Raw genomic sequence first — 22,790 nt, 5'->3', positions numbered from 1 at the left:
GGAAGGCAGATCGGAGGTTTTTGTCTACAGGGAAGGCTTGCGAGTAAATGCTGAAGGCGATGAGTGAAGAAATGAATATTCATGGCTGGAGAGGTGGTTCAGTGGTTGAGAGCACTGACTGTTCTATAGGTCCAGAGTTCAATTCCTGGCACCCCCATGGCAGCTCACAACTGACTGTAACTCTAAGATCTGACACCCTCACAGAAACAGGCATGCAGCAAAACACCAATGCACATAAAATAAAAATAAATTAATCAAAAATAAATAAAGGTAACTGCAACTTTTCATGTTAATAAAAAAAGAAATGAGGGGGCTGGAGAGATGACTCAGTGGTCAAGAGCAGTGATAACAACTCTCTCTAAGATCTGACACTCTCACACAGACATACATGTAGGCAAAACACCGATGTATATAAAACAAGAATAAAAATTATTTTTTAAAAAAGAAATGAGTGTGCAGGAGTTAGATGACAGAGAACAAAGGAGGGCTGTGTGTCAGCTAGAGAGGGTGCAAGTGTGAGTGTGGTACGATTATGAGTGTCTGGGTAAGCGTGTGTGTGTGTGTGTGTGTGTGTGTGTGTGTCTGTGTCTGTGTCTATGTCTGTGTGTGTGTGTCTATGTCTGTCTGTGTATGTGTCTGTGTCTGTGTCTATGTCTATGTCTGTGTGTGTGTCTGTGTCTATGTCTGTGTGTGTGTCTGTGTGTGTCTGTGTGTGTCTGTGAGTGTGTCTGTGTGTGTCTGTGTGTGTCTGTGAGTGTGTCTGTGTGTGTCTGTGTGTGTCTGTGAGTGTGTCTGTGTGTGTCTGTGAGTGTGTCTGTGTCTATGTCTGTGTGTGTGTCTGTGTCTATGTCTGTGTGTGTGTCTGTGTGTGTGTGTCTGTGTGTGTATGTCTGTGTGTGTGTCTGTGTCTATGTCTATGTCTGTGTGTGTCTGTGTGTGTGTATGTCTGTGTGTGTCTGTGTCTCTGTGTCCGTCCACTGCAGCTGGAAAGAGAGAGCAGAAAGCCGAGAAAGAGAAGGGCAGGAGTCGAGGAGTCGAGGAGTTGAGGAGCCAGCCCCTCACACCCGCTGCAGCAAGAAGCCGGAAATGCTGTCTTCAATTGTCACCATGGAACAAGTCTTAGAGCATCGAAACCTCCTGACACTCAGGGTTCTCCATGGGCAAGCAGGACCACTTCAGGGGCACCTCAATTATTAGCTAAGTGTGACCAGTATAGCTCCAGTCTGGAGGCACAGAGGCCAGCCCTGAACCCCAAGATGTCTTCCCACATGGATAGAAGCTGGAGACAGGCGTCCTCCCTCCTGGGCTGAGCCTACCCCACCCCCCCACATCAGCACAACCCCTGACACACTATGTCAGCAGGCATGTCTATGTCACAGGGAATGGGCCTAAGACAGGACACAGGATGGTAGAACCTCAGTATTCACGTTCAATCCAGCAAAGGGAGCTTACTTTTCAGTATGGCTACCTCGAATAGGGAGATAAAACATATGCACCATTTCAAAAGACAATGTGGAATAGATCTGGGCTTGGCAGCACAGGCTTTAATCCCAGCACTCAGGAGACAGAGGCAGGGGGATCTCTGTGAGTTCCAGGGCATCCGGGCTACATAGCGAGACACCTATCCCCGACAAAAGATAATTTGGAATGTGGGTTACCAGGTAGTGACAGCAGCATAGAAAACTTTAGCCATGGCAAGCGTGTGAAGGACAGAGGGCCACTTATGGGGGCCGGATCTCTCCTTCTACCATGTAGGTCCCAAGATTAACAAACTCGGGTCCTCAGGCTCAGCTGGCAGTAAACATCTTTACCTGCTGAGCCATCTCCTAGGCCCTCAGCACACGAAATTTTCAGGTGAGCTTGGAATTCACTTGCACAATACTGCAAAGCGTGCAATGATGCTGGCATAAAAACTACACTCCTCCCCCCCCACCAAAAAAAACCCCACACAGACAAATGAGAGCTTCATTAACGACTGTAGCCGTTGCTTTAGCATTAGGCGAGTCAGCATTTGTCATGGGCCTGGCATGAGCCCAAGGCACACTGAAATCTGCTGTGACCTGTGAGGATTAACTTTAACGGATCAACCTTTAATACTGCAAAGTTCTGTCGAAAGTGAGGTCTGTGGGTGACAGTAATGAACCAGCCTTTGCCTGTGACTAATCCCTGAGGGCAGTCGCACCTGGGCTTCCACTGTGGCCAGACAGGAAGACCCTGCAGGAACACAGGGCTCTGAGGAGGCTTACTCCTCCCTTCCTGCAGGGCCAGGGATCAAGGCCGACACCTTGGGGAGCTCTTAGCCACCCAGTCATCCTTTCTCAGCTGCTTCACGGGGGAGTGTCCCCGTGCCTCTCTGCTCTGGACCACACAGCCACGCCAGGCCAAGCAGTCTTGATCTGCCAGGCACTCCACGACCACACCCATGTCCTAGCCACCTCAATGCCTCATGTCCCTTCTCCTTACAGAGGCATTGCGTCTCTTGTCCCCTGCTACAGGCTTCCTCTAGGCCCTGGCTGTGCCAAGCCCTCCTTCACAGCCCCACCAGGTTTACCTAGAACCGTGTTGCTAAGGGACACCAAACTGCTTATTTGTGCACGAGGCGACTGCTCCCGGCCCAAAGCATCTCATCTGCTGCTTTTCGTCTCTCTGTTCCTGAACCTGCTTTCCCGATTCAGAGCTTGTCCTCAATCTGTCCCCGGCTGCAATGTCCTCTCTTGCCCTGGCTGTCCAGCACTATTTTTTTCCTCTTAGCAGAACTCAAAACGCCACCGTTCCCAGCAGAAACAGACCACCCCCTTCTTCTCCCCATCGCTCCCTAGGCTTTCCCTGTTCTGAATTTCTTCTGGCACTCGCAGGCCCTACCTGCATCTGGTAAGTTCTAAAAACTCCTGCTCCACGGCTCCCAGCATGGCGTGTGGCCCCAGAGTGGCACAGTCAGCAAACTTCCTCTGACCATCTGGACACCAGGATTCAGGTAAAAAGCGAATCGTACCTACATGTGTTGTGGCACGTGCCTGTGACCCCAGGACACTGGAGGCTGAGATGGAGGGATTCCAAGTTCAGAGCCAGTCTGGACTATTAGTCAGAATTACTATTGCTGTGATGAGACACCAGGACTGAAAACGAGCTGTGGAGGAAAGGGTTTATCTGGCTTACGCTTCTACACCATAGACCATCACCGAAGGAAGTCAGGACAGGAAGTCAAGCAGGGCAGGAACCTGGATGCAGGAAATGACGCAGAGGCCATGGAGGGTGCTGCTTACTGGCTTATTCCTCATGGCTTTCTTATAGAACCCAAACCACTAACCCAGGGGTGATGCCACCTGCAATGGGCTGGACCCTCCCCCATCAATTACTAATTAAGAAAATGCCCTAGAGGCTTGCCTATAGCCCATCTTACTGAAGCATTTTTGTCAGTTAAGTCTCCTTCCTCTCCAATGACTCTAGCCTGTGTCAAGTTGACACAAAACTAGCTAGCACAGCTATTTAGCAAGACCCTGCCTAAAAATAACTGACAAGAAGGCATAACCAACTATATTATTGCAAATGTGTAAATTCATCAATCCACCCCTTTTTTCCCCTTAAGAACACACTCTACCCCCTTGGGCACAGAGCCAGGCCCTTGGGAGCACAGGAACCATCCTCTGGAGAGCACAGGCTGCACCCTCTTGGGCACACAGGCTGCACTCCTGAGACACTCCCTTGTATCGCTCGCATTCAAGACAGCCTGCTTCTGTAGAGGCCTGTCTCCTCTCATTTACTTTCACATTGCCTCCATTAACCCCGATCAAACACAGGCTGCTGTTGAACACTCCATCGCCAAGTTTTACTGGGCAGAAATGAACACCTTGGCCCAGACACTGAGGCAAGGATTAACTCAACCTCAGGCAACCACTGAGAACATTTTTTTCCTGCTGTAAACTGGTATAATAAAATGTCTTGGAAGCAGCAAGCACTCCTGAAGACAATGACTGCTTAATCAAGGCTGTAACTACTGTTAGCTAACACACAAGCCTTTAAAATTATAGTCTTTCCCTCCTTCCCTCTTCCAGTCTTTCCTGAGTACACTTGGACAAGATGAGTCAACTGGAAGCAAAAGCCTACAGTCTCCTACGTACGAATGAAGTGCCTGGGGCAGCAAGACAAGGGACACGAGTCAAGGGGAGGTCAAGAACGTACCTGAACACCAGAGCCAATAACCAGAAGGGTGTGGCACCGCCAGCCCCACCCTTACATGCTGCCCACCCTACTTTATTTTACTTTCAGACCTTGAGACTCCTTAACTTTAGCTCCTCACGCCTCACCTGCCCCGTGCTCCAACCCGTCCCTAGAGCTACCTCTCTCTCTCTGGGCCCAAGATCTAGGATTCATGTGCAAGGCAGTGCTAATGGATGGCATGGCGTAATGCCCTACAGAACGGATGCCAGCTGCCTGTGCCTCTCCACATCTCCACAGCTGAGCTCCACGTCAGGAGTAAGTTCCTCCCGTGCACGCCTAGCGCACTGGACAGACAGTGCCATTCCCATCAGTGCAGTCTTCCCGGATGCCGATGTTTCCAGCACATGGTTTGAAATTCTTTTTATTTATTTATTTATTTTATTTTTTATTTTTTTTATTTTTTGGTTTTTCGAGACAGGGTTTCTCTGTGGCTTTGGAGGCTGTCCTGGAACTAGCTCTTGTAGGCCAGGCTGGTCTCGAACTCACAGAGATCCGCCTGCCTCTGCCTCCCAAGTGCTGGGATTAAAGGCGTGCGCCACCAACGCCCAGCAGGTTTGAAATTCTTAAGCAGGCTGAATGAAGGTGTAATTCATACCACAAACCACACACTTTTAAAAATGTGTTAGGAAATGAAATGAAGGTTATAACACCCATGACATCGTGTCAATATCCAACAATACCAGTCAGCTCTCAAAGGTGCTTGCGTTCACTCCTGGTCTCTAGGCTATTCCTCACCTGCTCCTGTCGCCATGCAAAAGCTCCCATCTTTCAGCACTTCTTAGAGGTGGAACCTTTAGTATGCACTCCTCGTCTGGCTCCTTGAGCATCATTTCCTTGGGACTCATTCATGCTGGTCTACCTACCCATGGTCCCTTCCTCCTCAATGGTAGGGTCTCCTCCAATGTATGCGTTCATTCATTCTGCTGCTGGTGGATTTCTGAGTTGCTTCCACTTTAGGTGTGGCTATCAATAACACAAATGACGACATTGTCACCACGTCTCTTTCAAAGACGGTCAGGGTGTCCTTCTTACAAGGTGGTGTTTGAGCAGCTTGGAATATGCAAGGCAGAGAACCATGAGAGTCGGGCAGAAGAAGACTCTTCACAGAGGGAATGGCTAACACCAAGGCCCTGGGCAGAAGTGTGTCTGTTGGGCTAAAAGGACAGTTCTCGATGTTCCTTCTCAAAGTTGCTGGTCTGAAAGAACAGGCACCCAAGCAGAAAATTTATGAAGAATAAATGTATGCAATATGCCACCAAATGGCACAGGGGTATCTCATCCCGTTTAACTGTCACAACCATCCTGAGAAATATGTCCTGCTCTCCCTGCTGAATAGGATTAGGGCCTGCACCTTGTCCCCAAATCATACATCTAGGAATGGGTAGAGCCGGGCCAAGAATCGTGAAGTCAGAGTTTCATGGTTTCACAATGAGAGCATTTCAAAGCATCCCAGCCCCTCCAGAGGAAGAGGGCTCTCATCTTGTGGAACAGCCAGGCTGGAGCTATCTCCATCAGGTTTCCTTAAGACCCATCCCCTTGCATGCAAGGTATTGGTCACATACACCAGGAAATCTTCCTAAGCAAAACTATCTGGCCCACTTCTGTTCTTGATAGGACACTCTCTTTGGGCAATGGATGCTGGTGCCTTAGTATCTCTCTGTCTCTGTCTCTCTGTCTCTCTGTCTCTCTCTGTCTCTCTCTGTCTCTCTCTCTCTCTCTCTCTCTCTCTCTCACACACACACACACACACACACACACACACACGGTTCCTGTCTACATGGGGGAGCCTAGCGGGCAGATGCTCTCTATCCTGTCTCATTGACAGCAGAGCCATCTTGACACATTGATTTAAATAAAAAGGAGAGAGAGAAAGCCCACACTGATCTTGGTCTTTAACACTAAGACCAAAATGAAGCCAGCTGCCCAAAACACCACCAACTTTCACACCACAGTAAGAGAGGAACAGCTTTCAAGGCTGCTAGGACTCCAGGAATGCTAGCGGCCTGCAAAGCACACAGTAGGTGCTCATAAAAGATAGACAGACGACGTGGAGCTCGCTGGCCCATACAGCACCAGCTTGTGTACAGCAAATGCCCAGCCTGGTCCTAGGCCTGGTCTTAGCTCTCCTCCCTGTACCAGGGCAGTCTAGGGAGCCTATCCCATACCACAACACTGCCTCTCACTGTCTCAGACTTTGTCATGGTGGCGCACACCTTCAATCCCAGCATTCAGCAGGCAAAGGTCCGGTGAGGTGGAGCCACACCAGGCAGATCACATGCTAAAGTTACTTGCTGTTGCTCATCCACAGAGCCTATTGGCTGGCCTCACTCGAAGCTATGGTGTCTTCTAATTCCAGGCAGCTGCGCAGAGCAGTGCTGACCAAGTGAGGAGATGCTTGGAGGAGCTCCTGGTTCCTCTTTTGGTTTGTGAGAAGGGAAATTCCTCAGCTCAGGGTCCTGCAGCTCTCACACCGTAACTCCGCCCTCAGCCCCGCCTCCCTGTTCAGATGGCCTCTGGTCTTCACTGGAGCAGGCTCTGAGACTGTGGAGTCCTCTACTTTCCATTCCCAGGAGGAGAACATTTATCTGCAGCTGACCTTGCAGAAATCTGTCCCGGTTTGAAGCTTGTCATTTAAAATCTCGACGTGGAAGTGGTCCTCTCTCCAGAATTCTCATGCTCATCTGAGAAGGAGGACAGTCTAAGAAACCTCGATGCCGTTGCGGCCTGTTTAGTGTCACCACGTTGGAGTTCCGAAGCTGCCTGTTTTCTCCCTTGGTTCTCCCCTGATGGTTCAGGCTTTTTCAAGGGTGAGAGTCTCACCTCGTTAGTAGGAAAAACTCATTTCATACTAAGCCGGCCTTCCTGGAGCTGTCTGTTCCGACTGCTTCTGAAGCATCCTACCAGACCTCCAAATGGGCAGGTGGTAATTGTTATTCTTTTTGTAAAGAGGAGAGCTGAGAGTTTCAACTATATTGAATGCTTTTTAAATGTCGGTGGGAGATCAAAGAACCCCGAAAACGCGGGATGGGGCCAGGTGATGCAAAACAAGACTTTGAAAGTTGCCCCCCCCACCGCCGAAAAGGTGAGTTCCCCCACAGTCAGCTCAGTCAAGGCTCGGCACTCCTATGGCTGACAGAGTCTACACCACGGTGAGTACTAAGTTAGGCTCATGGAAGATTTTTCTCTGTCTTCATCTTTGCTGGGAAACAAGACCAACGCTCCACACTCCACGAAGTGAAGCTCTGAAACAAGGCACGTGTCCTCAAAGTTCCCAGGGCCAGGTTTCATAAGCTCCCAGGTCGGAACAACCCCAATAGACCACCCAGGCACTCATCAGGGCTTCTCAAGCCTTTCCCATTTGTTCAGTTTGCCTCCATGCTGGCCACGTGAGGCAAGCCACCTCACAGCTCTCTCAGTGGGGAATCCAGCCCTCAGGCTGTCTGCAAGTCTCTCTTCCACACCTAACCCTGCATTGCTTTCTCTCTGTCCTTCCACTCCCCTCCCCCTAAATGCCAACAAGCAGCCTCCTCGGTGTCAACAGTGGGAAGGCCCATCCATGAGTTTGGGTTATACGTGAATCCCGGCAAAGTCCCTTAGCAGCTAAGGCCCTGTAGATATAAATCCCTTAGCCTATGCACCCCACATCCACAAGGGAGTAGGACAAGCTCGTGTGCACAGCAGTCACCAGAAGCAAAGGAAACAGAGAATCTATAATGCCCACGTTGGCCTCAGCGTGAAACGCTTACCACGACGTGCCCTGAGACTTCCATGCAGCACAAAGCTTGACAGCAACCGCACTCAGTGACAGTTTCCAAGGACTGCAAGTGGCAATGCCATGACATGGTGAGCAGCGCACCTGACACAGCACCGAGGCCCTGCTCTGTTCTCTGCTTTTCGAGAAAATAAGAGATGGTGAGAACTGCTCTGGGTTAGCTGCGCAGCTGCCCACACGCGCAACTTCAGACCCCGAGGTGTGGGATGTTGCCCACTCTCCAAAGTGGCTGAGCTCTGGTACTCTGTAGAGATACTCAGTTCCGTACACTGCCAGGGCCCTCCGTCATCCGCTCTATAAAGCAGGTGTAAAACTGACTCCATTTATGGGGTTGGAAGAAGGATTAAATGAGCTAAAAAGAAAGAAAAAAAAAGTGGGAAAGCCCCTGGCTGGTTTTAGTCTGTATCTAAAATAAACTGAGATGGTCCAGAGAGATGAGTGAGCAGACATTTTAAAAGCTACTTGCCCAGGGATTCAGGGAGAGAGGTGCAAGCGCCTGCTCACCCACCTCCAGCTTCCCCGGCTGGAGGTGAGCCCCATCCTCCTCAATTGCCTTCTACCGCCCACCCTTCCATTGGAACCGCACTTCCTCCTCCTCCGCTTCCCTCTTCCTTTGCTAAAGCACATCCTGCAGGGATTTTGGAGCAGCGGTGCATGCTAACCTAACCCACGCTAACCTGACCGTCTGGAGTCTTGTGTGTGCGCTAACATCTTTAATCCTATGCTCAAGCTCAGCGGCTTCGAAGCATGCTAACCTAACCCACGCTAACCTGACCGTCTGGAGTCTTGTGTGTGCGCTAACATCTTTAATCCTATGCTCAAGCTCAGCGGCTTCGAAGCATGCTAACCTAACCCACGCTAACCTGACCGTCTGGAGTCTTGTGTGTGCGCTAACATCTTTAATCCTATGCTCAAGCTCAGCGGCTTCGGCCTGAGGCCAGGCAGAGCCGTTCTTTCCTGAGTATTTCAGGGCATTGCCACATCTTAGAGTTTCCAGTGGTGCCGCTGCGTCCAAGGCTAGCAGCGGGTGGATTTATCCTTACTCTATTTGTTAATTGAAAGTTTTCCCTTTAGCTCTTGATCTGTTTTCTGGGAGATATTTGTTCTATCTGGGGTTGTGTGTGTGTGTGCGTGTGTGTGTGTATGAGAGAGAGAGAGAGAGAGAGAGAGAGAGAGAGAGAGAGAGAGAGAGAGAGAGAGAGAGAGAGAGAGAGACGTGCAAAATGCTTGATCGCAGATACCCAAGTGCAGAGGTCAGAGGACCAATTTGGGCATTGGCCCTTAGATCTCGTTCTACACAAGCCGGGCTTCTTATTGCTCTGGAACTTCGCCATGCAGGCCAGACTAACTAGCTCGCCGGCTTCCAGGGGTCCACCTAGCTTTGCCTCCCATCTTACCTTCAATGGAATTACAAGTGGGCTTTCTACATGGATCCTGGGAATTGGAACTCACACCCTCATGTGTATGAATAGGCAAACGTTCTACATGGATCCTGGGAATTGGAACTCACACCCTCATGTGTATGAATAGGCAAACGTTCTACATGGATCCTGGGAATTGGAACTCACACCCTCATGTGTATGAATAGGCAAACGTTCTACCAATGCAAACTAGCCCATCTCCTCAGCACCTGGGTTTTGTTGTTGTTGCTTTTTGTTTGTTTTTTAGAAACAGGGTTTCTCTGTAGTTTTGGAGGCTTGGCCTGGAACTTGCTCCATAGACCAGGCTGTCCTAGATTTTAATTTCATACTTTCAAACACTAATGGTCTCCCCCAACTCCCCCAATAACCAGAAACACCCTGCCCCCCTACATAGGCAGTGTTTCCTCAGGCCTCTCTGACGTTGTCCTACATCATCAGCTGCTTTAATGTCTTCTGCCCTCTGCATCGCTCTCTCTCCCCCGGTCTCTCACGGCTGAGGGTGCTTATTTGTGCTCACAAGTCAAGCTCTAAGGAGCTGACTGGCCACTCTGCACTGAGGGACTTGGAATTCTGGGAACACAGTGACTTGTCCCCAGGGAACCGGCCTCATCAATCTCTAGAGAGTTTTACCCTGGTCATGCCAAGAAGGCCCTTCCTCCCTTCTGAGCTACACCTGCCACAATCCTGGGGGAAGCAGGCTTCAAGAGGCAGCATGCCGCCTGCCACTGTTTGGGGCAGGGACAAAGAGTAACAGATTTTGCAATGTCGAGAGGTTTCAAATTCAGTCACGTTAAAGCAAACTGGCAAGCATTGTGACAGCTGTTTGCTTGTAAGAAAGTATTTTCAAGTGATCATGAGTAGACAGCCCTAAAGATCCTGCTCTCTGCCCTTCCTGTAATAAACTCATATACCACACTCCCTGTATCCTACCCACTGCCACAGCCCCACAGACCAAGCACCGCCGCTGCCACCACCTCCATCACCACCACTGCCTCTGGGATGAGCTGAGGGGAGAAATGAAAACATTTGCTGGCCTGTGACCTCCGCAGAGAGCATGACTGAGGCCTGACCTGGCCTTCTGGAGCCTTTAGGAGAAGCTGGGGGAGAAAAACAGGAAGGAAATGCTGTTGAGATCTCTAGGGCCCACCCCACTTGGGGAAATCAACCACCCACCAGGGCAGGATCACACACCCGCTAGCCTGCTTCTTCACTTCTTCAGAACCCTGTTCCCACAGCAGGGACAGCGCTGAGCTGCAAGCACAAGAAACGTCTGGTCCACCCCCACGCTGCCAGACAACGGCCACAGGCGTCCACCCTGTGTTTCTCTGCTCACGGGGCCAGGTCTTTCTCTCAGTCCTGAAGTCCTTTAAATCTCCGTGGTAATTCTGGGCTTTGAGTATAGGTGACCTTGCTTCCTAAGATAGGAGTCTACGTATTAGATAGGATCAACCTAGATCGCTGCTATCGTGTGGTGTTTGAGTGAAAATGGCCCCCATGGGTTCATATAGTGAATGCGTGGTCCTCAGTTGGTGGAACTGTTTGGGAAGGGTTAGGAGGTGTGGCCTTGCTAGAGGAGGTTTGTCTCGGAGGGTGGGCTTTGAGGTTTCAAAAGTCCAAATCATTCGTGGTTAGCTGTGTCTCTCTCTCAGCTGTTGCTCCAGCACCCTGCCCGCCTGCTGCTGCCCTGCCCAGCCCTGCCCTGCCCGCCTGCCTGTTGCCATGCTCCAACCATGATGGTCGCGGACGCTAACCCTCTGGGACTGTTAGCCAGCCAGCCCCCAATTAACTTCCGTCTACAAGTTGCCTTGATCATGGAGTCTCTTCACGGCCACAGAAAAGAACACTAGACACCACCTGGAACACGCTAGTCTTCACTTTTAAAACCTACCGGAAACTAAAATCATGGGGACCTGAAGAAGATGAGAGAATTTACCCATTCCATCCTGCACCTGAGCATGTAAAGTGCCAGGCTGAATTTAAGTCATATTAAAGAAAAAAAAAAAAAAACTAGCCGGGTGGTGGTGGCGCACGCCTTTAATCCCAGCACTCGGGAAGCAGAGGCAGGTGGATCTCTGTGAGTTCAAGGCCGGGCTGGACCGATAGCCTCCGAAACAATACAGAGAAACCCTGTCTCGTAAAACCAGTAGAACCAAAAAAAAAAAAAAAAAAAACTGTAAACTTTAGTTCCAAATTTACCAAGTATAGTTATTTTGGCTCTGCTGGAGCCAGAGAATATCTGCCTAGATTATCAGAACCAAGCCTTCCTGGCCAGCTGGCTGTTAGGCGGCATGGCGGGCATTTCACACACCACAGCTGCGCACGCAGTGAACACTGACCAGGTTTTTGAAGAGCGCCGTCAGCTCCTTGGTGAACACGGAGAACTTGAGAAAGGCACTTCCCAAGTCTGGGTCATCTCTGCACACACAGTTGCCACCGAACTTCTCCAGGGTCTGGGTGTACTGTTCCTCGTTTTCCACATGCGCTGTAAGAACAAGCAAAGGGGCTGGTGAGGCACCCACCACCCAGCAGTCACGACATTCTGGACCACCAGGTCCTGCTGGGTCGCAAACGAGACCCAACGCGTCCCGGGAGTCAAGCGTGGAGCGTGCCCTCGGAATACACACTGAAGAAAAGTCAAGTTGCAGGAGCAGAAATAGCATTACCAGACCAAAATCAAACCACGGTGCCCAAAGAAACAGCCAGGGGCATGAGAGAAAACGTCTGTCCCATGGGTCCCCTTGTCCGCAGCACACCCCGAAGACTCTCAGATACCCCATCTGCCCACGGGGCTTCCCAGAATCCTCCTCAGCCCATCACCACACTGGCTGCTGGTCGAAGAGAGGGGTTCTAGCCCCTCTGAGAAATGTAGGTGACGCCAACCAACTTGTCCCCCCAACAAAATCTCAGGACATTCTGTCATAGATACACACCACTGTCGCCTCCTTACAGAGGGACTACACGCTCTCCGATGCCTAGCCTGGTCAACGAGAGCCAGCTTGTTCCTCAGTGTCTCTGTTGTGGACTCTTCTGCCTAAGACCCTCCCATCCTAGCCCCCGCTTGCTCAATCCACTTGTCCTTTCTCTTGTCACTCTGAAGACTGTCCCATGCCCTGGGCGTCTGAGTTTGTACCTCTGCTCTCCATCCACTCACATGGAGACTGTCCAGAAAGTCCGTTCTCACCACTGGAAATGCGTAGGAGGAACTGTGCCCTTGGCCTCCAGTGGCACCTGGGTACTTGTGGGGAGCCGAATGTGGACTAGCAAACACTGGAGAAAATTAGATCTCGATGCCTCAGTCTTTCTATTTTGAAAAGCATTCCAGGACTGGGGATGTTGCCCAGTCCTGGAGCTTGGTTAGCATGTACAAATCCCTGAGCTTCAACTCTCGGCACCAGGGTGGGGGAAGCTCCAGAAAGAGGCCCAAGGATTCTAGATAATTACATTTCAGACTATACAGAGCAAGCAAATTAAGGCATGTGCTCAAATACCCCCCACCTATATGCACACACACAGACCTATGCACACATGCACCCTCCTGAAGTGTGTCGGTATCAAGCAAATTAACACACAGGTGCGCGCGCACACACACACACACACACACACACCCTCCTGAAGTGTGTCGGTATCAAGCAAATTAACACACAGGTGCGCGCGCACACACACACACACACACACCCTCCTGAAGTGTGTCGGTATCAAGCAAATTAACACACACACACACACACACACACACTCCTGAAGTGTGCTAGTATCCCAAGAGAAGCCCTAAGAAGATCTGGACCCTAGTTCTGTGGCTGCCAGTGGGTATCTGTGCGACAAGTCTGTTTTATGAACAACAGAGGCTTGCTGGCCTCTGGGGTTGGAATATACAAAGATTCAATGTAGGATAAGAACAACCGCCAAACACACAGCAGTAACAGCGGCAAAAGACATCTATATGGAGCATAAACCGCTGTTTTTCTACACTTCAATCTTTCCTGTACATCCCTAGGAAACTGAGGTTCAAAGAGATCAAATAACCAATCCCAGGAAACAAAGCTGCAGAATAACACTGCTTCCACCCTAAATGTGTCTGATTCCCAGCATGTCCCTCACTTCTCCGCCACATATCTAAAAATAGCTCACCTTGGGCCAGCAAGATAACTCAGCGGGTAAAAGTGCTTTCTATGCAAACCTGACAGCCAGGGTTCAATTCCCAGATCCCATGCAGAGGTGGGAAGAGAGACCAGATTCCACACAGTGGTCTTCTAACCTCTATATATGTGCTGCAACATGTATGTGCTCACACACAGCAACAAATGATATTTAAAATCGGAAACAGTTCACCTTGCTAAAACTACAAGGACACAATTTTTAGATTTTTTAAAATTCCTTTTCACAGGCAGATCAATAATCCCTTTGCATGTATGTACATATGACTTTAACACATGGAAAGAGCAGAACTTCCAAACTATATACTATTTTTTGAACTATCTCAGACTTGCCAGGCAAGACATAGGCAGGTCCAATGTGGTTTCAGCCACAGCTGGTGGTTACAGCAGATATCTGCTACTGGTCATATTTCTGTTGCTTCTCTGGTCTGGGGTTTGCTTGGAAACCCAGCTCAGTGATGCCCAAGGGATGTGTGTGTGTGTGTGTGTGTGTGTGTGTGTGTCTGTCTGTCTGTGGTATATGTGTGTGTGTGTGGTTTGTGTGTGGTGTGTGTGTTTGTGTGTGTGTGTCTGTCTGTCTGTGGTATATATGTGTGTGTGTGTGTGTGTGGTTTGTGTGTGGTGTGTGTGTTTGTGTGTGTGTCTGTCTGTCTGTCTGTCTGTGGTATATGTTTGTGTGTGTGTGTGGTTTGTGTGTGGTGTGTGTGTTTGTGTGTGTATGTGTCTGTGGTATATGTTTGTGTGTGTGTGTGTGGTTTGTGTGTGGTGTGTGTGTTTGTGTGTGTGTGGTTTGTGTGTGTGTGTGTGTCTGTGGTATATGTTTGTGTGTGTGTGTGGTTTGTGTGTGGTGTGTGTGTTTGTGTGTTTGTGTGTGTGTCTGTGGTATATGTTTGTGTGTGTGTGTGGTGTGTGTGTGTGTGTGTCTGTCTGTCTGTCTGTGTGTGGTATATGTGTGTGTGTGTGTGTGTGGTTTGTGTGTGGTGTGTGGTTTGTGTGTGGTGTGTGTGTGTGTGTGTCTGTCTGTCTGTCTGTGGTATATGTTTGTGTGTGTGTGTGTGTGGTTTGTGTGTGGTGTGTGTGTGTCTGTCTGTCTGTCTGTGGTATATGTGTGTGTGTGTGTCTGTCTGTCTGTCTGTGGTATATGTGTGTGTGTGTGTGTGGTTTGTGTGTGGTGTGTGTTTGTGTGTGTGTGTCTGTCTGTGGTATATGTGTGTGTGTGTGTGGTTTGTGTGTGGTGTGTGTGTGTCTGTCTGTCTGTCTGTGGTATATGTGTGTGTGTGTGTCTGTCTGTGGTATATGTGTGTGTGTGTGTGTGGTGTGTGTGTGTGTGTGGTGTGTGTGTGTGTGTGGTTTGTGTTTGTGTGTGTGTGAGTGGTGTTTGTATGTGTGCTCACAATGGGCACTTCCTCTGTGGTTCACATGAGTTGAAGTATCTCACTCCAGACTGTATGCCCTGCATTTGTGTCTTCCTGGGCTGCCTAGGGCAGTGCCCACTGTGAGAACAGACAACTAGCCCGTGGGCATGGTAATTGACTGCTCCAGATCACCCCCAAGTTGGAAGTTTCCCTACTAAGAATTGAGAGCACTCCAATCCTTTATCGTTCTTTTGCCAAAAAAACAAACCTTAAAATAGGAACCTAAAATAAATAGCCTGGGAATCAAGTTTCTGGAAAGATCCCAAAATGAATCTATCAGCTTTTATTTACAGAACCGAGAGCTGTTCTATGGGGCACCCACTCTCTCACCTCCCCCTCCTTCAAATATATCTTCTGTTCTAGTTCTTAGGATACTGTGCCAAGAATCTCTCCTCCGGGAGACCCCGGGAGACAGGACTCTGAACTGCGTGAGCCACCGCAGGATGAGGCTCCGTTTCTGCCCGGTTCTCTCTGAATATGTTCCCGTTCCTTCCCCACACCTCAGCACAAAATGAAATCAGTTCTGGAGATGAATGAACTAGGGTACACACTCACAGGAACCTGTCACCCAGCCTAAGCCCACACGGAGTTGAGAGACAAGGGTTAGGTTTTGTCTTGTGCTTCTAGGCTTACCTGGGCGTTATTTTAAATATGTATATCAAGGAGTAGGCCCTAAGAATGTGATTTAAGAGAAAACTATGGGATGTACAAAGGTAAAGGCAGCTCCTTGCTCCTCCTTAATGGGACACACACTAACACTGAGAGCAACCAAAGATGGCGGGGGGGGGCCTCGTCACAGCCAATTAACCTCAAACTGCTGACACGGTTTTCACTACCTCCATCTTCAATTCAGATGTTTCATTCATTACTTCAGCACAGCCACAGGAGAATGGCAGTTCGCAGCAGTGGGACCAAGGACAAGCATGCTCGCGGGAGCAGGTATAAATGCCTAGGGAAAGAGACATCATCAGTGTACACACTGATTACTGCTAATGCCAGGCACCAAGAAGGGACAAAGGTTCCAAGGACAGGAATGGATCACCAGGGGGAAACAGAGAGTTGTAAACACGTCGTTCAGAGTCAGCATGCCCACATCCAGCTCGCAGCTCTGAAACCCAAACCGACAGCTCGGCTCCTGTCCATCCACACCCACCACCAAGTCCTGTTCTAAGGCTGCTAAGAAAGGACCCGCCCTAGCCCTCCCTTTCCAGAGAGCAAGCCAGGGCACAGGGAAGACAGCAGCGACATCAAGTCACACAGAGAGTGGCCCAGACTGAGCGGACCTCTGGCTTCCTGACTCTCGGCCCAATGCTCTTCTTCCACCCCAGGAAGTGCTGGCACATCTGTCCCTGCCTTCTGCTCTAGGCTAAAACAAAGGTCACACCCTTCCAGTCAATCCAACAGCTCAAAATGCCATCATGGATGAGGAAGAAAACGGGGTGCCTAGTGGTTCATGCACCAGCCCGGCCCCAACCTCTGCTTCACCCCCAGGGCCACTGCGTCCCGGCTCCACACAAGACCACGGCCACCTGGAGTCTGGCTGAGAAGCAACCGCTGAGTCGGCACATTCGAACCACCCAGACAGCTGGTGAGGGGAGCATTCAGGGAGACACTCATTCCCCATGCTAGCAGCGCTGTGAGACACTCCCCAGACGACATGATTAATATTATGTGTACCGCATGTCCACACGCAGATATTCCGAAGGTGAGGTCAGCCTGACATGTGGCCCAGTTTCAGATCTAACCTGAAGCACACGCAGTTCAACACTCTCAGGTGATCTCACTTCCTACAGGCCGTGTCCCGGCCCAGGGGAGGGATGGCTTTGGATTCATTTCTAGGGTCAGGCCCAGAGGAAGGACTGCAGACGACAACCTTCCGGCTGACAGCCCGGTGGTCTGTAATAAAGCTGAGAAAACGCTTTATTTCAGACCACCAGAGAGAACCCCACTTCCAGGAATCCACCTATCTAAGCGGGGAGCAGAGGCTAACAGAGCACCACGAGCAGCTGCGTACAAGGCGGTTTACAGACTGGAAATGGGAAATGTACAATGCCAGCAAGGCTGAGCTGCCAGAGACAGCACGCCTACAAAACAGCACGTGAGGTTGGCTTTTAAAGGTTTGTTTTTAATTTTTATTTGTGTGTGTGTGTGTGTGTGTGTGTGTGTGTGTGTGTGTTGAGTGAGAGCCTGTGAGTGTGTGTGATGTGAGTGTGATGTGTGTGTGTGATTGTGAGTGCGTGTGATGAGTTAGCATGTGTGATTTGTGTATATGTGGGGTGTGAAGTGTGTGTGGTATGTGTGATGTGCGTGTGGTGTGCAATGTGTATGATGTGTGTGATACGTGAGTGTGTGTGGTGTGATATGTGTGATGATGTATGTGTGATGTGTGAGTATGTATGATGTATTAGCATGTGTGATGTGTATGATGTGGGGGGTGTATGATGTATGTGTATTATGTGTGATGTGTGTATATTATGTGAGTGTGTGATGTGTGTGTATATTATGTATGAAATGTGTGCACAAATGTATGGTGTGTGTATGTGTGGGGTGTATGTCTGTGTGATGTGTGTGCATTATGTGAGTGTGATGTATGTATATTACGTGAGTGTGGTGTGTGTTGCTCACAGCCCACTGGAAGTCAAGGGAAGGTGCAGAGCTGACTGAAAAGTTTCTGCACCTGAATAGCCTCTCTGGCACACAGCAATCCAAATGAGAACAAATCAAACTGAATTAGAAAAAGCCCACATTTAATGACTATAGCACTCCCAGATGATTTTCCAGCCCTCACCCCCAAGAGGAAACAGGAAGGAGAAACTGGAAAACCACCCCTCTGTTTTCTGGGGGGCAGTTTAAATACCCTGTGGGAATGGTCTTGAATATCTCTGGGGGAGAGGTCATCATTTGGTAGGCTTTCTGAGATGCAGCAGGATTTGGAGGGATATGGGGGAGGGGAGCTTGGGGTGGCACTGCCACCAGAACATTCCAGACTCTTCAGGTAATGGATGCCAGGGGCTGGGGTAAAGCTTCCACTAGAACACCGAAGGATCTGTATGATGATCTGTGACTTGACAGTCATGTGTCTGGTTTCTGTCCCTTTCGCTCTGGGTACCAAAAGCATCAGCGTCTATGTGTGTTTTCATTCTGTATGCCCTGAGCACCCATCATCTAAGAGAATAAAACCAGTCAAGTGGGAAGCCTAGGATGCTAATGAACAAAGATCCCTATAACAGGCCTTGCCCTCAGACAGCAAGCCTGGCCAGAGAAAAAGGCTCAACTAAGTCTATTCCACGAAACACAAAGACTGGAGCTCAGAAAGCCACAGGCTTGTTATGTACAAGGCAACTACCGATGGAAGGCCCCTGGGACCAGATAATGAAGTGTTACCCTAAGGTAATAAAAAGATCTCAAGGTAATTTAAAAGGTCATAAAATCTGTGTTAAGAAGATGGATGAGGGGTGTTGGGGGGGGTCTAGAGAGATGTCTCAGTGGGTAAGAACAATTGCCCTGCAGGCACAAGGACCTAAGTTCAAATCCTCAGCATCCGTGTATGATCATGCATGCACGAAGCCCCACTACCAGGAGGCAGAGATGGGTGGAGCCCACACCCCAAGGACCCAATGGCTGGCCAGCCTAGTCGAAAAGAGCAGGCTTCAGATTTACACACACACACACACACACACACACACACACACACACACACACACGGTGGACTGGGAGCTAGGCGTGGCTCGTCGTGCCTATAACCCCAGCACTGGAGAGGCTGAAGCAGAAGGATCATTATGAGTTGGAAGGCCAGCCAGAGCTACATGGTGAATACCAGGTAAACCTGGGTTACACAATGAGATCCATATCTCAATTTAAAAAAATCAAAACAAAAATGGAAGAAAAATAAGCTGGGGAGAGGTGGGGCAGAAACAGTGCAATGACAAAAGCTTTAATCTGACGGCACAAACGTGTTAAAACAACTCACGGGCGAAAGGAGAACAGCACTGTCAGGAAAAGAGGAAATCCTCCAGCATTGGAGGCCACAAAGGCTTCCGGCAGTTTCCTCCTAAAGAACCCAGGACAGGATGCGACTGAAGATGAGCTTGGAGCTGCCTGACTCATGCAGTGACTCTCTGGCTGGAGCCACCTGATCCCAAATCTGCTCTGAACCCAGGTAAGGGCGCAGCAGCCTGCTCGCCTCTGAGCCTGTAATTCCCAGGTGTCCTGTGGCCCAAGTCAGGAAGGGAAAGGACTTGTGGTGCGCATGACTTCAGGCGATTAGAAACTTTGACAAAGTTTACATCCAATTGCATCCTTTACCGGGGCGGGGGGGTGGGGGGGTGGGGGGTGGAGCCTTCATGCTGGCCAAGCGATGCAGTGAGCGGCAGGGCAGCATGTGTTCTCAAGTAGCTTTTCTCCTTTCCCTTTTGGTTTTATTTCATCCATGGGGGTGGGGGGGGGGTATAATTCCCATTACAATGATGACTTGGTGAGACATTCTGCCATGCCACCCCCAGCCCCCAAGCCAAGGCGCCAGGTCAACTCCTGGGGACTGGTGAGGGATACCCGTAGCACCTCCGAAGGCAGAGTTCAAAGCCTCACCCAAGAGCTGCACTGCTATGGCGTGGTCCACACAGGTGCTATGGCGAGGGCCACACAGGTGCTATGGCGTGGGCTACACAGGTGCGTACGGTTCCGTCTTGCAGCAGTTCTGCCGGATCGACCAGCTGAGGGCACAGGTGCGGACTGTGCGGGTGATCTGGCCTGTGCCTCACATTAAAGGCAAGCGGTGTTGGTGACAGTGTCTACCTGGGAAGTGACACTTTGCAACACCAGTGGTTCTTCGCCTTCTGTCTCTCGGAGGCATCGGTCAAACTCACAAGAATGTTCCAGATCGCCTCTCCCGGCGCCTTTGATGTAGAGAACTTGGGGCGTGCGTATATCCCATTAAGCCGGAAAAGAAGAAGCCCGAGCCCAGATGAGCCTCAGTTTCCCACCAATCAGAACTACACCCACAAGGGTGACTCAGGCTGATGCTCACAGGCTAACCACAGGCTTGGTGTTCTGTGATTAACACACCAATCACTGCCCACAGGATTCCCTCTGCTAGTCGCCAGTGTGCATTCTAGTCATCGTACTGAACCACCAGAGACAGAGGGCTAGCAGCCAGAACCCCGAACTGGAAATTCTGCCATACTTCAATCCCCGCCATCACCTTTTCTCCAACTTGCTGCTAGAACCTTCCAAGGAGCAGCTCACAGTTACCTTTGCCAACATACTTGAATCAAATCCTGCTCTCATGAATCCATCTCTTAGAGAAAACAAGTCGTCGACATGATGGTGTGTACCTTTAATCCCAGCACTTGGGAGGCAGAGGCCAGCCTGGTCTACGAGTGAGTTCCAGGAAAGCCAAGGCTACACAGAAAAACCCTGTCTCACACACGTCTTCTCCCCTCTAAAACAGAAAATCCCAAGTCCTTCAGCATCCCTCTAAGATGAGCTTCCTCTGGCCCTCAGATTCCAAGGATCTTCTTATAACGCAGTGAAACAATGAGGCTTACCTGTAACAAGTACTGCCTCCTCCTGAGCTCGTGGCCAGCCAGAACCACCTACAGATTGCCCACAGGATAGTCAGGCTTGGTCGGGAGCTGCACGCAGGGGGCTTTCCTCTGGTGTGTATCTTCATCATGCCCTAACTGTGCACCGGCTACCCTGCCTGTCAAAGGTCAGTACCTAAGTCAGTGTTGCTCTAGAGACGACATTCTGAGAAGTGCTTACTAAGCACACTGCGTGGCCTACCGCAGACACGGGAACATCTGAGTTTTGTTATCACTACTATTCCACCATCAGGCTTATGAAGGCCCACAGAGTATATCCCGCTTTAGGATGTCACAGTTCGCTGTTTCTTTTTAATCACAGGAAGGTGTGTATAGATCTGTGTCCTGGATTTCATTGTACATGTTCTCCTTCCTGCTGTGCAGACCCGTCATCCCAAGTGGCCAGTCCAGGTTTTGTCTCGGGAGGTGCTGGGTTTTTGGCATGACAGGCAAGACAACAAAACAATGAACATCTTCGACATAGAGATTTAACTTCAGGTATGTGCATTGCCCCAAGGTTCCCGAAAACTCCACGTGCCCATTTTCAGAGCCACGACCACATAACAGGGTCCCAGCTTCCTGGCTTTCCCGCCCAACTCTCAGGAGGACTATGATTTATTTTCTCTTGTACAAGTTGGAAAACCATACCAGATGTGGTGCTTTCTTAATATGCAATAAAACTTTGAGTCCTAGGCTATTATATGCTTCTCATTAATAAAAATAGGGCCGCCGAGGAGACTCAGCAGGTGGCAATGCCTGCACCAAGCCTAATGACCGGAATTCGATCCCTGGCACTCAAGTGGTAGAAGGAGGGAACCCACACGCTGCCCTGTAACCTCCTGCTCATGTGAGTGCCAGTATACATGGGCACACACACAAATATACGCTGCAATATACACACGTGCGCATACGCACACACACCCACACACCACCATATCAGAGAGAGAGAGAGAGAGAGAGAGAGAGAGAGAGAGAGAGAGAGAGAGGGAGGGAGAGACAGAGAAAGAGAGGGAGAGAGACAGAGAAAGAGAGAGAGAGAGGGAGGGAGGGAGGGAGAGACAGAGAAAGAGAGAGAGAGAGGGAGAGAGAGAGAGAGAGAGAGAGAGAGAGAGAGAGAGAGAGAGAGAGAGAGAGAGAGGGAGGGAGGGAGGGAGGGAGGGAGGGAGGGAGGGAGGGAGGGAGGGGGAGTGAGAGGGGGAAAGAGAGAAAGGGGGACGGGAGGGAAAGAGAGGGGAGAGGAGAGGGGAGGAGAGGGGAGGGAGTTTTGAAGCCTCATTTTCTTCACTATGTAAAGCCAGTTAAAGTGCAGCTAAAATTAGCATTTCCTCCTCTGCACTTTTTATTTGGGTATGTGACAGTTTCCCCCAGGGGGCCTTCAGATTCCAGGTAAAGAGGATTCTAACTCACCCTAAGAACACTCGGATTGCAGCAGCTCTAGAAGTGAAAATGAAAGTCTGCCATTGCTTCCTCCTTGATGGAGACGAATTTTCCCACCCGCTGATGTGTCAAACACAGATGAAAAATGTCAGTTTCAACGTCCCAGCACCGAGAAAAACACCTTTGTACTGAGACAGAACTTGGGAAATTTATAGAGGAAGAGTTTTAAAATAAATATAAACTAGGGTTTGTTTATTTTTTTTAAGAGGCTGGGTAGCAATCCACTGAGTGGGGAAAAGTCAGAAACAGTTTTAACAAATCATCATAAAAACCACTTTTGTGAACCTGTCCATTAGGCATTCCACAAAAGGCCATCCCTGAGAAGAGCATAATTACTTGCTATTGCATAAGAACCCCAATGCTTAGTAGATCCCGAGCAAGTACCGCTGCCTTCCTGGCCCAGTACAACTTGACTTCTCAGGGACCAGTTCTATCCCTGGGGCGCTGTTTAATTAGGAAACAGAAGTTCCCAGCAGACCTGTCAAACCTGGAACTCCACAGGTGGGGCCCAGCCAGGGTTTTAACCAGATTTCCCCAGGGCAGTGGTTCTCAACCTTCCTAATGTTTCGACCCTTTAATGCAATTCCTCATGTTGTAGTGACCCCCAGCCACAAAATTATTTTCTTTGCTACTTCATAACTGTGATTTTATCAATGTAATTTTTTTTTGGAGACAGATGTTTGTTATAGGGGTTGAAACTCACAGGTTGAGAACGATTGCCGTAGGGCCTTCAGAAATATTGCTTTTTAAGCAAGGATTGGTGGGGGTTGGGGGAGAGCCAGCCAGTCTGGTGT

General features: G+C 49.8%; 1 protein-coding gene across 8 annotated transcripts in view; it reads right to left on the bottom strand.

Annotated features, from left to right (window-relative positions):
* The window catches only part of Asap2 (ArfGAP with SH3 domain, ankyrin repeat and PH domain 2), a 154,684-nt gene that overhangs the window by 68,757 nt on the left and 63,137 nt on the right, over positions 1-22,790 (bottom strand). For all 8 annotated transcript variants that reach the window (XR_005870875.1, XR_005870874.1, XM_040731006.1 and 5 more), the window contains exon 3: positions 11,748-11,893. Coding sequence is in view for 6 of the 8 variants with exons in the window: in XM_040731006.1 (XP_040586940.1) it covers positions 11,748-11,893 (146 nt within the window). In the remaining 2 variants the exon portion in view is untranslated. The remainder of the gene's footprint in view (positions 1-11,747; positions 11,894-22,790) is intronic.

The sequence above is a fragment of the Mesocricetus auratus genome, unplaced genomic scaffold (genome assembly GCF_017639785.1).
Source record: "Mesocricetus auratus isolate SY011 unplaced genomic scaffold, BCM_Maur_2.0 Super-Scaffold_100024, whole genome shotgun sequence".
In the NCBI taxonomy this organism is placed as follows: domain Eukaryota; kingdom Metazoa; phylum Chordata; class Mammalia; order Rodentia; family Cricetidae; genus Mesocricetus; species Mesocricetus auratus.
This window is presented reverse-complemented; position numbering and strand designations above follow the sequence as displayed.